A 14,287-nucleotide genomic window follows, 5' to 3' on the forward strand; every position below is an offset into this window, starting at 1 on the left:
GATGTCCACGGCTGTTCCGGCAATATTTCTTATACTCGCTGGGAGGATGTTGAACAACCGTGGACCTCTGATGTTTATACAGGGTTCTCTGATTGTGCCTATGGCACCCCTGCTCTTCACTGGTTCTATTTTGCATTTTCCTCTATATCGTTTATTCCAGTATGTTGTTATTTTACTGAGTAGATTTGGGACCTGGCCCTCCGGTAGTTTCCGCGTGTATATTATTTGATATCTCTCTCGTCTCCTTTCTAGTGAGTACATTTGGAGAGCTTTAAAACGATCCAAATAATTTAGGTGCTTTATCGCGTCTATGTATGCCATATTAAAGGGGGAAGTGAGTACTGAGCAGTACTCAAGACGGGGCAGCACAAGTGATTTGAAGAGTACAACCATTGTAATGGGATCCCTGGATTTGAAAGTTCTCGTAATCCATCCTATCATTTTTCTGGCTGACGCAATATTTGCTTGGTTATGCTCCCTGAACGTTAGGTCGTCAGACATAATTATTCCCAAATCCTTTACATTCTGCTTTCCTACTATGGGTGGGTGGTGTGGACACATGGGAGCCGCCTGGGAACTGTGGCAAGGTGGCCAAGTGGGTGGCCAAGGTATCGTGGTGGGGTGAGGTGGGGCAGTAGGGGAGGCGGGGCTTGGTGGGGGGTCAGGGTGACACTAACACTATTATAATTTCTCCGTATATCACAGCACAATAATGAATATTTTTTTATTTATATACAAGAGTTCTTACTTTTTTTGTACAGTTACTAGTACGCGTAGCGTTTCGGGCAGGTCCTTAATCCTAATTTTACCCCGGAATACGACCCGCCAAATCGTCTAACAACCAGGTACCCATTCACTGCTGGGTGAACAGACGGCTACAGTTAGGGATTGGCGCCCAGTCAATCCTCCCCGGCCAGAACACGAACCCAGGCCAAAGCGCTAGTGAAGTGCCGGGCAAGTGTTTTACCACTGCGCCACGGGGACTAAGAAGCTATGTTATATCAGTTACCGAGGACAACCCAACTTTTCAACGAAACTTTAAAAAAAAAAGAAAGAAAAAAACAGTCGTTGGCACACGGGTGACCCTTCCCCCACCTCTTCCCTGACCACACAACACCACCCCCCCACCTCCCCCCTCACCACACAACACCCCCCCCCCCCACCTCCCCCCTCACCACACAACACCCCCACCATTTTAGTGGTCCAAAGTTGTCTCATTTAAAGGTCACATATTGTTAAGTGACATCAATAATAAGGCGCCTGATAAGTTAATCAGGCTGAAATTACTTGGCTTTTAAATATTTTTTGAGTTATTTTTCGTGCTTAAATAGTGAAGTGAAGTTAGTTGAAACCTCCAAATTACCGTGGTAAATATAAGTTATTATATTGGTGTTAGTTAAGTTATTATATTAGTTAAGGTGAAACTATTATTTGTTAACAGATCAAAACGGTTATTTTTTATTTTTTACACTGCGGAATCACCGAGAAGTTTGCTACTTGGAAGTTTTTTCCGAGTAGCTGAATCTAAAACAACAAACAACAGGAGTTAAGCTTGAAGTTTACTTTAAAATTAATGTTGCTTTTAGAATGAAACACAGAAATCTGTGTCACGCTCCGTCTCTGTCAGCCTTGATGGCTACGAAGGACGTGTCTGGTGAAGGGATTTACCTGGTGTCTCTGATGAGTATTCCCAGGGCTATTTTAAACTGTATTAATGACGTTGTCTAGACGCCTTCAACAGGTAAACTGTCTCGTTGGTTAGAATACTTTTATACACGAACTTCATTGCTCTTGCTCACAAAACGAAGAAAGAATCTTGAAAGACATCAATGACAGAGATGTGATCCCTAAAGACATTTTAACCAGAAGATTAGAGTTCGCAATTTACTGCAAAACGTATCTTAAGACACCAGTGTCGTCTATACCATTACGTGCCCATCTGAGAACTGCATCCTAACGATCTCAATATATAGGCAAGACAGCAACATCTCTCTTTAAGACATCTGACTGCGTAAATAATAGGACTCTTATGAGAGACAACCCACATTGTTTCGACACACAAACATATACATCCTGACTAGCAACTCCAAAATATTCAATACACACTACGACAGTAGAAGATTAGACATAGCCGACGTACTACATATCAAACACTCATCCAACAGTCAGCTTTCTCTTAGGAACCTTTATGTAGACCAAAACAGAACATCATCTTTACACCAGAAGTCGCTCTTTCTCTGTGGCTGTTGCTCTCTTCTAGGAGTATTGATGTGGATTCATTGATATCATCTATAGCTATTATTAGGGCGCTGTTATCTTCCGTTGATGTTGTTGATGCTCTGAAGGTGACCCTTGAGCGTCAAAGCAACTGTATCAATGGGCATTTCCTAGACTTCAACAAGGTGTTTTGATTACTCAGGTGTTGGTTAGAAGTGTTATGATTAACCAGGTGCTGGTTAACAGGTGCGGCGACCGGAAGCCCTGATAGGAGTTCGGGGGTTGGGGTGGGGGGGAGGAAGGGGGGACTTTACCGCTGGGGTATGTCCAAGACGCAGAAGGTGAATGAGAGAGAGAAAGAGAGAGAGAGAGAGAGAGAGAGAGAGAGAGAGAGAGAGAGAGAGAGAGGCAGGCGTTTTGTTGCCCACAGCTGTCCCAGGAGCCCTTTTGTGGTCCAAAGCTGTCCCAAGAACCGCTTAGTGGACCACAACTGAGTCAGGACCAATTTAGTGACGAGAACTGTGCCAGGAACCAATTACATGTCCACAGTTCCACTAGGAGCCATTTAGTGATCCAAGCTGTCCCACGAGCCATTTTTATTTAGTTCATAGTTGCCCCAAGAGACGTTTAGTGGTCCGCATATATCCTATATGAGCCCATTTAGTTGCCCACATCTACTCCAGGAAGAGATTAGTTAGCCACATCATTCTTGGGAGCCGTTTTAGTCGGCCACTGGTTCCATAACACATTTAGTGACCCCACACCTGTTCCAGGAGCTAGTTAGCGAACAACAGTTGTCCTCGGCGCAGTTTAGTGGCCCACAGCTGTTGCAGTTGTCTTCTAGATTAACATTATCACTACACTGACCAAGACACAGACCAGCAACTGCTCCGTCAATCCTCTGCTTCTGGAGAGAAGTGTGACCTGAACTTCTCACTCTATTCTAAGACGAATGTTTCTTTTTCGTAAGGAATTTAGGTTTCAGACAATTGTTCAATGCTAATAATTTTTTTTAATATGTAGATATGTTTCACAAAGCAAGTCAATTACAATGTTATTATGTATACATTTTAAATTAACAATGGTTGAAAATTTGTCTCTCTGATCCACTACTCTTGTGTATGAATACCTCTTTTAAGTTAATATATATTTTTGATGTTTGGATTGAATTACAGTTGTCAGTATATGACATTATGTAAAGGTACAAAGTATTCATCAGAAACACCAAGAATTACAATATTTGAGACCTAATAAATAAATAAATAAATAAATAAATAAATAAATAAATAAATTTTATATATATATTATATATTATATATATATATATATATATTATATATATATATATTATATATATATATATATATATATATATATATATATATATATATATATATATATATATAATATTTGTGTGTGCATGTGTGATACGCCAGAATATATATTAAATTGACATGGAAAAGCTTTAATTATTCTTTTCCATTTAGTGGAAAGTTTAATGTTGAACATTGCAATAAATAATTATTTTAGGCCAAAGTATTCTTTCAACATCACTTACTGATGTCTTAAACAAATTCCTCTATTGTCAGGCTGTTCTCCTTAACCATTTGCGGTCTTGCAGCATGAGCACTTCATGTTGTGGGCGGCCCTCCAGAGAGCGCAGATGAGGATGAGGAGGACGATGCCGAGGGAAGCGATGAATGTTACTAGACCCAGCAGCGCGGCCAAGTACGTCCTGTTCTCTTCGTCAACTGTGTGTAAGTGTAATGTTAACATTCTGGTGGGGAGCTGATCTGTCAACATTTTACAAATACACTTCCCTGAATTGTTTATAAGCGCTATGGTAAGTTATTATATTTATGAAACGTGTCTTGTTTACCGTGAATTTGTCAAATTTCAAAAAAAAGGCAAATTTCCAAAATGTCGTTCTGCCAGTATTACCACACATTTGATACGAAAGCATTGTAAATTTTGTTTTCGTAAGGGAAATTTTGAGTTCAAATATCTAACTAATATCTCGACTAAGCTGCTTAATATGAACAGCGCTGTGAGGTATCGTAGCCGCAAAATGAGGAGCAAGGAATTATTATTTAACTTTTTTCGTGTTCAGAGTAAGTTAATGACTGTTAAACATGCCGTCCTGGAAATCAAATTAGTAAGAGTTTAAGAACAGAGTGATAAAGAACAGAGTTTAAGAGTGATGAAGGAATTGGGATGACATATTCGATAAGAAACGATATATCATAAGGTGAGATGGGCATTGTGAGGAGAAAGAGAAAACTAAGAGAGAGTAGGAGTCATATTCACCTCACCCAACACATCCTAAACTCACTTTCATCGTTATAGCAGCATTTGTGGGTCGCCGGAGTGGTGCTGCCACGCCTCAAACGGTTCAACTCCTCTATCTCCAGTGGTGACGCCCCTGATGACAATAACACATGTGAAGAAACCAATGTTTACGTGGCCAACACTGTTTTGAACACTTGCAGGGATAAGTGGACACTAGGAATGAGCTACTGCAAACAATGATAATATTATTAATAATAATGAGAGCACGGGAAGAGCTGTTGTTGTGACCACCAGTAAACACTCACCGCCATTGACGGAAGGTTCCAGGAGCGGCTGGGATCTGGCAGTCTCCTGTAAGACACTCTAAGTTAGTGCACATATGATAGCTTTACTCTAGTTATATCCTCACGTCTTGCATATGAGTGTATATGCTCAAGGAGATGCGACGCTGATCGCACTCAACATGCTGTTATGGGTCAATTTTTTGTGATCAGAAACACCGAACTCTGCGGTGGTAAAATACACACACACACACACACACACACACACACACACACACACACACACACACACACACACACACACACACACACACACACACACACACACACACGCGCGCGCGCGTGCGTGCAGAGGCTACCTACTCACCAGAGCACCATCTTCAGGCAGGTTTGAGATGCTACGTTTCCTATAGAGGGAGAGTAGAACAGATTAGTTTCAAGATGCCAAACGTTGGCTACTGTGGTCGGCCATATTGCAACTCCCTTCCATGGGACTTAAATCGTTTAGAGACAATATCAATTCTTACATGAATTTTTCAAGACCATTTTATTTATGCTATTAGATCAAGACATTTGAATGATATTAGATTTCATTTGGAAATGTCATTGGTCTGTATACTGTTAGGTTGAATGATAAATGTTTAGAACGTTGCACACACACACACAGTCTATCCTGCCCAGTCTACCAAACACCGGAGGGCCCCTTCTCTTACCTCTCCGTAGGGTCGTGTTGTTCCAGAGGGAGGGGATGGGGACCCTCAGCACTTTTTACCTCTGGGGAGGAGCCCAACACGGGCCCCGAGCACCACCAACCTTTAACACAAGCACATGTATATTTTAACATGCTAGACACGTGGATTTTATGGACAGGAAATATTTGTGGGGGACAAAGATAAGTGGAAGATATAATTAAAGCATGTATCATTATGTTAATTTATATTTGTGATGCTGTGTGTCCATGTTCGATCTATACACATGTATACATATACACATATGTATACATCAGTGCATATGTATACATCAGTGCATATGTATACTCCAGTGCATATGTATATCGCTGCATATATATTCATATGTGCATTTATATGAATCCGTTTGATTAATATAATGTAGAAGGCATTTTGACTCCAGATTGCTAAAACTGGGACTGAAATAATACAAGAAAAGACGATTAAAATATACTTTTTAAATTAACGAAAGACCGAGAGATGCAGTTTAATACTGACAAGTGTAAGGTTCTGCGCCAAGCTAACGATAGCAGATTTAAGAGATATCAGCTGGAGAATGTTGAAAGTGCCGATCCTGCTTACGAGTAGGATCCGAGTCAAGTTTAATAGAAATCTGAAGCCAAAAAACCTGTATATATAGGGTAATGTCACTCATATCTCTATACGTCTTCATTCCTGTATTAGAATACTCACCAATAGCGAAGATGACACATGTCAGGAACACCTGCAGAAATAAATCCAATTAGAATACTTATCTACTTCTACAAAAACCAAAATCTATTTCTAAATTGCAAATAAATAGTTTGTACAAAGCATTTAACGCCTCCAAGGCCCATTTATGCCTGAAATGGATGTATTTGGGAGGAAGACTTTCTCTTCCAACCATGGGTAGTGTCCTAAGGTCAAGACTTGCTTATGTTTGGTAGTTAGACAATGGTGATCCTAGATCGATGTAGTTTAATGCGTCTTGCAGTCGGCAAATGGCGCTCTTCTATGTCAATATGGTGATAAGGAACATAAAGAAGGTGACGAGGAGAGTCAATATGGTGATAGAGATTCAAGATAGTGAAGTGGGAAGAGACAAAAGGAAGGGAGGGTGGCAGACACTTAAGATGTGGGTGTGAGGTAGCAAAGAGTATTAATCATACATCACCTGTGAGTTGATCATTGTTGAGATGAAGAAGAGACTGGCTGCTTAGCAGGAAGAGAAGGCTGACGCAGTACCTTTGGAGCCCTGGTGTCTGTAGCCTCTGGTAGTCGATATCTCTGAGCTCCCCAACAAGAGTGGTGGAGAACGAGGGTCTCGGGCCGGTTATATGGGCGTCCAGAGTATCTTCGTGTGAGCCATCAATGTGGATCATCTAAGATGAATGATCTCATGCTCTGACATAACCCGGATACTCATGCTATGCAATTTGATAGATCGGGGGTCATTCGCTCCTTGTGTAAATTTCAGTTTATATCTATAGTTTTTCTATCGCAAATACATATGTGTATATATATGTGCTACCTCACTCCCTCTGTTTTGTGTGTAAATAATGAAAATTCTATACACAATCATAATTCATACACTGATCTGATGAGTTTTATAATATGGGACAATGTTTGAGGGATTGGAATGCTATTGATAAGATCTAATTGCCAGTTATGACATCGGGAGGTTGACGCTCTCTTGGGTAACAACACGAAATAATTTTTGCCAAATTAGCATCAAGATAGAGGAATGTTCCCAATTTTTGCGGGGGAGTGAATATTGGATGTGGATAAATATGGATATATAGGTAACTATATAATATAATATTGTTTTGTTAGCTATAGTGGGTGAATAAAGTGAATAGCAATATATGTAAACAGACGAGCAGATTTTCTAGCATTCCAGATCAAACAGGATCAGGTGATGTGATTAGTACAGAGTTGAGGCAATGATACGGACGAGGGTCACCGCCCCCTCCCACGCCTCAGCCACAAAGGTTCATACTGTCCGACAACTTTGGTGGATTCCTTCATAAGGTAGTCGTTGGTAGTAACCAAGCAGCACGTGACAAATTGTACAGGAGACCGGGACACCTCGAGCGTAGCTCTCGTCTTGTAACCACAGTTTGGTAATGAAAGGAGTTACTCCAATAAGGCTATCTCATCTCTCACAGCGCCAGCAGGAGGGCTTCAGCCTCCAGACAGCCGCTGTGGATCCCCTTCCGTAGGATCAACCTTCATGCCGTTACCAGCAGTTAGCTGAGAGACTGGGGCCAGATTCACGAAGCAGTTACGCACGAACTTACGAACCTGTACATCTTTTCTTGAACTTTGGTGGCTTTGTTTACAATTATTAAACAGTTAATGAGCTCCGAAGCACCAGGAGGCTGTTTATAACAATAACAAAAGTTGATTGGGAAGTTTTCATGCTTGTAAACTGTTTAATAAATGTAACCAAAGCCGTCAAAGACTGAGGAAAGATGTACACGTTCGTAAGTACTTGCGCAACTCCTTCGTGAATCCAGGTCCTTGTGTCTGGCGGGTACAGACCTGCGCAGACAAGACGGCCTCCAAGTGGCAAACTAGAGGCGACGATTGGGTTCCCTGAAAGAACATTATTTGGCTTCGTTTTATTTTTTTTAAGGGGAACCAACACGTGAATCGCTAACACTTCCCCAAGTGGCCTCCACGGAAGCATTCCCAGTATCTGGCACAACCATCAGCTTAACACTTCCCCAAGTGGCCTCCACGGAAGCATTCCCAGTATCTGGCACAACCATCAGCTTAACACTTCCCCAAGTGGCCTCCACGGAAGCATTCCCAGTATCTGGCACAACCATCAGCTTAACACTTCCCCAAGTGGCCTCCACGGAAGCATTCCCAGTATCTGGCACAACCATCAGCTTAACACTTCCCCAAGTGGCCTCCACGGAAGCATTCCCAGTATCTGGCACAACCATCAGCTTAACACTTCCCCAAGTGGCCTCCACGGAAGCATTCCCAGTATCTGGCACAACCATCAGCTTAAAACCAGTTATTAGCGTCTCATCAGATCTCTCTCATCAGATCTACTATCGTGATATTTTGTGTATTAAACTGTTTGGACATTCAGTGACTGACACTGAGTGTTTTCAGGGGCTGTAGAGGCTGGTGTTTGCTCACTTCCCCACAGTCTAGCTCCGGCACTCCTGCTAAACGGTGCCTCGGTTAACAGACTCCTGAAGGTACAAGTATAAGCCTTCGAGCCATCACAGCTTCCCCGCCATAATGAGGAATAAGGTAAACAAGTGCCTGTAGCTTTTTTCATGCCACAATAAAAAATTACCGGTAATTGACGACAGGTTGAACGTAGCTTTATTAACAATAAATTCGATGAGCAAGAATATGGGACCAGGATCTGGGTTCTCTGGAGAATATATCGCATAATATTTTGATATTGTTGGCTTAATGATAATTTTCAAGGATTTTTTTTAGGCTTTTAATATTTATATTTTAATTAAGATGATTATGGTATTGTGAACTATGTTGCTATAAGGCCGATTCATTGCATAGTTTCTTGCTAGCAAAAGAACTACATTTCATATAAAGTCAAGTAAGTCCTGTATACATTACTTAAATATATACAGAGAGAGGTATACCCGGCTTCTCGGTGTATATACACTAAAAGTTTACTTCAGTCCTGAACTATGTTCAGGACTAAATTATACTTGCTGGTTGGTTACTAAGGACTAGTGGAGGTCTGAATAACCCTCCAGAGGTTGATAGGCCTTACGCCCAACACCAAAGAATGTGATGCTGACAATACAATCTTTGTTGATTATTTCTCTCTGTCTCTCTCTCTCCTGTTGTAAGTAGTATGAGTGATAATACTTGTACTATTTTCTTAACCAAAAAAAAAAAAAATTATATATATATATATATATATATATATATATATATATATATATATATATATATATATATATATATATATATATATATATATTTATTCACACAGGTGTGGCCAGGAGGCTTGGTGGTGGTGCTGGCAGGTGAGCTGGTCACTAAAACTTCAACATCTTCACCAAAAACAAAGTTGAGAATAGAAACCCATTAATGAAAGACATGAATGTAAACCGATTGTTAAGGGGAAAACAAAATGTGGTTGCGGGATGTAAACATTACTTTTAAACGTTATAAGTTTAAATAACTTTTAAACCTTATATATGTTTAAATCTAAACATAGTCAAATTAGTTTTATGGGAAATAAGACAAAACTGAAATAAAATAAGGTACTTGAGTTGCCAGTCAACTGATCCTTGTGTCCCACTGTTAGCTTAATTATTCTACTGAGAACTCCCCCCTTCCCATACCCATGCTGTAAGGGGGAAAGTTACTGGACCCCAATGAACATTAAGTCAGGCAATTTACATTTGTGGTGAACGTGTAACATGTAATTTAAAATTTGGGTGTCGCAGCAATGTTTGGGACAGTGTTGACGGCCGACCAGCAGTCCAGCAGTGGTGACGGAGACCTGGTGGCTGACCAACTGGATATTCTTACTGAGTAAGCACACCCAGTAGATATATTCTCACTGTGGGGAACGACAGTGTAACACCTCATCTCAACTCATCCTATATGGTGTACAGAATGTAAACTTTGTTCTTGTTATTGACTTTCCTTTGCTTAGCCACGACAAAAAAACACACATAGACAGCTATACATATACTTACAGTATACCAAGAATATACTTGCATTATCAGAGATAGCAAAATCACCATTGTAAGCTCCTAAAGACCGCAAAAATACGTCAAATACAGGAGTGAAATTGATTTAAAAGTTATACAACCATACACTAATACAAGGGTATACCTTCCCACTCGTCGGACAGGAGACTTCATGGCCAAGAATCTCCTTCTGTCCAACTCACACTGGACAAAACAAATGTCTTCGTCGGGGAACAGTTTACTGCCAAGATCAAGGTGGGTCCTAGTCTTCATTCGTGCTTTGTGGGCATGACAGATATGGGCATGACACATGTGGGTATGACAGGTGTTGCTATGACAGATGTAGGCACGTTGGCACTACTGATGCCAACGTCTGATGTAGAGCCTTAAGCTTTAGCCAGTTTTAGACTTAAGTCTGAAGCTTAAGTCAATAGGAAGCTGATTCTGTTGTGTTTCAGATTCGAGGGGCAACGCCCAAAGGAATAGTATGGAAACTTAACTTCAGTGATGGGTCCAAGGAACTCAGGGGAGAGTTCGACGGTGAGTGTACCTACTCACCTGTTCATTCTGACCTGCATTTACTCATCTGTACTTACTCACCTACACTTACTCACATGTACTTACTCACCTGAACTTACTCGCCTGTACTTACTCACCTACACTTACTCACATGTACTTACTCACCTGTACATACTCACCTGCACATACCTACACTTACTCACCTGCACATACGCACCTACACTTACTCACCTGTACATACTCACCTGCACATACTCACCTACACTTACATGTACTTACTCACCTGCACTTACTCACCTGAAGTTATCTGCACTTATCCACCTACACTTACCTACACTCACTCACCTGTACATACTCACCTGCATATACATTAGCTTCTATACCTGCCTTCTGAACATATGGTAGTTCAAGAAAGTAACTCGGTTCTCTGTTCTTATACTTATCGTATTAACATATAATACTGTGCCCTGAGTTCAACCAATTGTTTAACCCATTCCACTTAATGACACACTAACACTTAAGTTGTATCTCACAATTATGTATCTCATTTGTTGCCAATTTCAATCCACTCCCCCTATCGTTCTACTGTGCCTCCCTTTGCACTTGGTTTATTTACCAATTTCTCTTGGAATCTTGCATGTCGTTGTCATGTCCCTCCTTAATTCCCCCCATGTCCCCCAGTATGGTGAGAACCAGTTTCCCCGGTATTGTGGCTTATTATTATTACTTGTATTAGTATTATTTCTAGTATTATTGCCCTGGTTTTCCCTGGTAGATAAGCGGAGCGTTACCCGTAGCCACCGGTACTCGGCCGCGGGTGTGTACCAGGTAGAGGCTCGGGTACAGGGACTCGGCAAGCCTCACCAGTACAGGCAGACCATCCACGTCTCCAAGCAGGAGTCGCCTGGAAATACACCGGCTGGTCAGGGGTCGACTGAGGCATCATCAGCGGATGACGACTGTAAGTCTCTCAGTGTGTTCGCTGGGCTTATAGGGTAAATAACTTTTCAAGAGACAGAGAGACAGAGAGAGAGAGACAGAGAGAGAGAGAGACAGAGAGAGAGAGACAGAGAGAGAGAGACAGAGAGAGAGACAGAGAGAGAGAGACAGAGAGAGAGACAGAGAGAGAGAGACAGAGAGAGAGAGACAGAGAGAGAGACAGAGAGAGAGAGACAGAGAGAGAGACAGAGAGAGAGAGAGACAGAGACAGAAAGAGAGACAGGCAGGCAGGCAGATAAGGTGGGTTGGAATGGAGAGACTAATACATCCTTATTTATTCTCGAAGCACTGACCCTTTGCTCTTCCTCAACAGGAGAGAGACCTTAACCCCAGGGGATAAAATTACATGTAATATACAATCTTTAACATCTTTTTTTTTTATCTTTAAAAGAAAGTCTTAATGAGCCGTTGCTTCTTTAATGTCGGTAAGCCTTTGTCCACCTTATGTTCTTATGTTCTTATTTGTCTTTTTTGTCTTTTGCCAAAAGCTAATTAAAATCCAATCATATTATTAGAAAAAATAACATTGACTGTTTCAAAACTTCAGCAATTTTTTTGAATATTTACTGTCATTCTTGGATTAAAAAAACAAAAGAAAGCTTTAATTTTCTTTGCCTCACGATTCAGTATACTCTGGCTTGTGTATACATATATGTGTATGTATATTATCTGCCTTGTGTATATCTTAGCCTTCCGTCCTGTAGTCAAGAAATGGGATTGTCTGCGATTGTTTCAGTGTTGACCATTGTTTGATATACACTATAAACAAGTAACGCTCCCACAGGTCAGGAGGACAGGAGGCAGCTGAAGCATTACTACATTGGCCTGTTGGCGTTAGTGTCGTTGGTGGCCGTCCAGTGCATGGCGTTTGCTTGGTTCATACACGCCGTTACCACCAAAATACGCAGATTCACCTGTCAGTAGAAGTTGTGTCATCACCTGCCTCCCCTAAATACTAGTAAATTACCTTTCCTCGAATTATGGGGAAAGGTAATTTATTGGGGTGTGTGTATCGAATTGTAGGTAATTATTCCCTAATCCCCCACCCAACCACTTGGGCTGGACGGTAGAGCGACGGTCTCGCTTCATGCAGGTCGCCGTTCAATCCCCGACCGTCCAAGTGGTTGGGCACCATTCCTTCCCTCCCGTCCCATCCCAAATCCTTATCCTGACCCCTTCCCAGTTGCTATATAGTTGTAATGGCTTGGCGGTTTCTCCTCATAATTTCCTCCTCCTCCTTCCTAACCCCCCCACCCCCACCCCCAGGAGTCAGTCATTTGTCTGCAGTTATGTAAACCTGGCATCTTGTCTCTGGATTTTATCGTAACTAGAAACCCTGTTATCTACTGCCAATTACCTTGCACCTAGTTACTATTCCTAGTTATTTACGTCTAGATGCCTTACTCTAGAGTCGTAGATCCTTTGTCACTAGTAAATGTAGGTGCTCCTGGAGTCATAGTCACGCGAGCCAAATGTGCTGCTGTAGTTCAGTAGTTATATACAAGTATTGTTAACATCTGATACGTGATTGGGAGATATATCTCCCAGGATACATAACATGAGTGTAAATGTTACTTGTAAATGTGTACGAGTTTATAGTGAATAAAGCTTGTAAACAACATGACTGTTTCCCTGTTGATTTCTTTACCTCAAAGTAGACTGCAATATTACCAGAAAAGTTTATTAAATAATTAGATCTTAATGTTAAAAAAATAATGTTTATAAAACTTGTAATAATAATAACGAAGATGAAGGGAAGACCCAGGAAATGTAAGTGTATTAAAAACTATTTTATTGGATGTAACCTACATACTTTCTGAAGAACAAATCCACAAGGGCCGTGACGAGGATTCGAACCTGCGACCGGGAGCATCCCAGACACTGCCTTAATCGACTGAGTTACGACAGGGTAAAAGGGTTGAAACCGAAGTTCTACTGAACTACTGAACTACATTCTCAAGGTCCTATATACAATGTTGTGAGCATTATATAGAGTACCTTGAGAAAGGATATAATAATAATAATATCAACAATCTAGGATAAAAACCTATTATAGTTTTATCACTCCTATAATAGACTATTATTTTATCAACCCTATAAGGGGCCTGACAGCTGAGTGAACAGCGCTCGGGATTCGCAGTCCTGAGGTTCCGAGTTCGATTCCCGGTAGAGACGTAAATAAATGGGCAGAGTTTGTTTCACCCTAATGGGCCTGTTCACCTAGCAGTAAATAGGTACCTGGGAGTTAGACAGCTGCTACAGGCTGCTTCCTGGGAATGTGTAACAAAAAGGTAGCCTGGTCGAGGACCGGGCCTCGAACAGGTAATTATGAACAACGGGTAATTATGAACAACGGGTAATTATGAACATTATAACGGGTATAATGGATAATAACATTATCGGGTAATTATAACGGGTAATTATGAACATACCCGGGGATGCTAAGACCCGAAATCATCTCAAGATAACCTCAAGATAGACACAAACTTATATATTCATTTTTTCTCATATTATTCTAATTCAGTTGACCAGACCACACACTAGAAGGTGAAGGGACGACGACGTTTCGACTTGA

The 14,287-nt window shown here is 41.1% G+C and overlaps 2 protein-coding genes across 2 annotated transcripts; one reads left to right on the forward strand and one right to left on the reverse strand.

Annotated features, from left to right (window-relative positions):
- Window positions 1-3,634: 3,634 nt before the first annotated feature.
- Window positions 3,635-7,123, reverse strand: LOC123746756 (uncharacterized). The gene is made up of 7 exons (XM_045728508.2): window positions 6,669-7,123; window positions 6,209-6,239; window positions 5,501-5,600; window positions 5,155-5,194; window positions 4,812-4,857; window positions 4,550-4,639; window positions 3,635-3,968 (listed from the first exon to the last, which is right to left on the reverse strand). Exons 1-7 carry the CDS (start codon window positions 6,681-6,683, stop codon window positions 3,817-3,819), a joined length of 474 nt encoding a protein of 157 aa, XP_045584464.1. The 5' UTR covers window positions 6,684-7,123; the 3' UTR covers window positions 3,635-3,816.
- A 1,385-nt stretch (window positions 7,124-8,508) lies between these two features.
- Window positions 8,509-13,333, forward strand: LOC123746757 (uncharacterized). The gene is made up of 7 exons (XM_045728509.2): window positions 8,509-8,767; window positions 9,486-9,519; window positions 9,946-10,033; window positions 10,359-10,449; window positions 10,653-10,734; window positions 11,489-11,674; window positions 12,497-13,333. The coding sequence occupies exons 1-7, from the start codon at window positions 8,756-8,758 to the stop codon at window positions 12,634-12,636; spliced, it is 633 nt and encodes a 210-aa protein (XP_045584465.2). The 5' UTR covers window positions 8,509-8,755; the 3' UTR covers window positions 12,637-13,333.
- The last annotated feature ends 954 nt before the right edge of the window (window positions 13,334-14,287 follow it).

This window comes from Procambarus clarkii, chromosome 93 (genome assembly GCF_040958095.1).
Source record: "Procambarus clarkii isolate CNS0578487 chromosome 93, FALCON_Pclarkii_2.0, whole genome shotgun sequence".
Taxonomy (NCBI): domain Eukaryota; kingdom Metazoa; phylum Arthropoda; class Malacostraca; order Decapoda; family Cambaridae; genus Procambarus; species Procambarus clarkii.

Bases quoted from the DNA above. Each gene is read 5' to 3' on its own strand.
- LOC123746756 (XM_045728508.2), bottom strand. The intron at 5,601-6,208 runs GTGAGTATTCTA...CTTGTGTTAAAG, and splicing joins ATGTGTCATCTTCGCTATTG to GTTGGTGGTGCTCGGGGCCC. The intron at 4,858-5,154 runs GTGAGTAGGTAG...AGTGTCTTACAG, and splicing joins TGCCTGAAGATGGTGCTCTG to GAGACTGCCAGATCCCAGCC.
- LOC123746757 (XM_045728509.2), top strand. The intron at 9,520-9,945 runs GTGAGCTGGTCA...TGGGTGTCGCAG, and splicing joins CTTGGTGGTGGTGCTGGCAG to CAATGTTTGGGACAGTGTTG. The intron at 10,034-10,358 runs GTAAGCACACCC...CTCGTCGGACAG, and splicing joins CAACTGGATATTCTTACTGA to GAGACTTCATGGCCAAGAAT.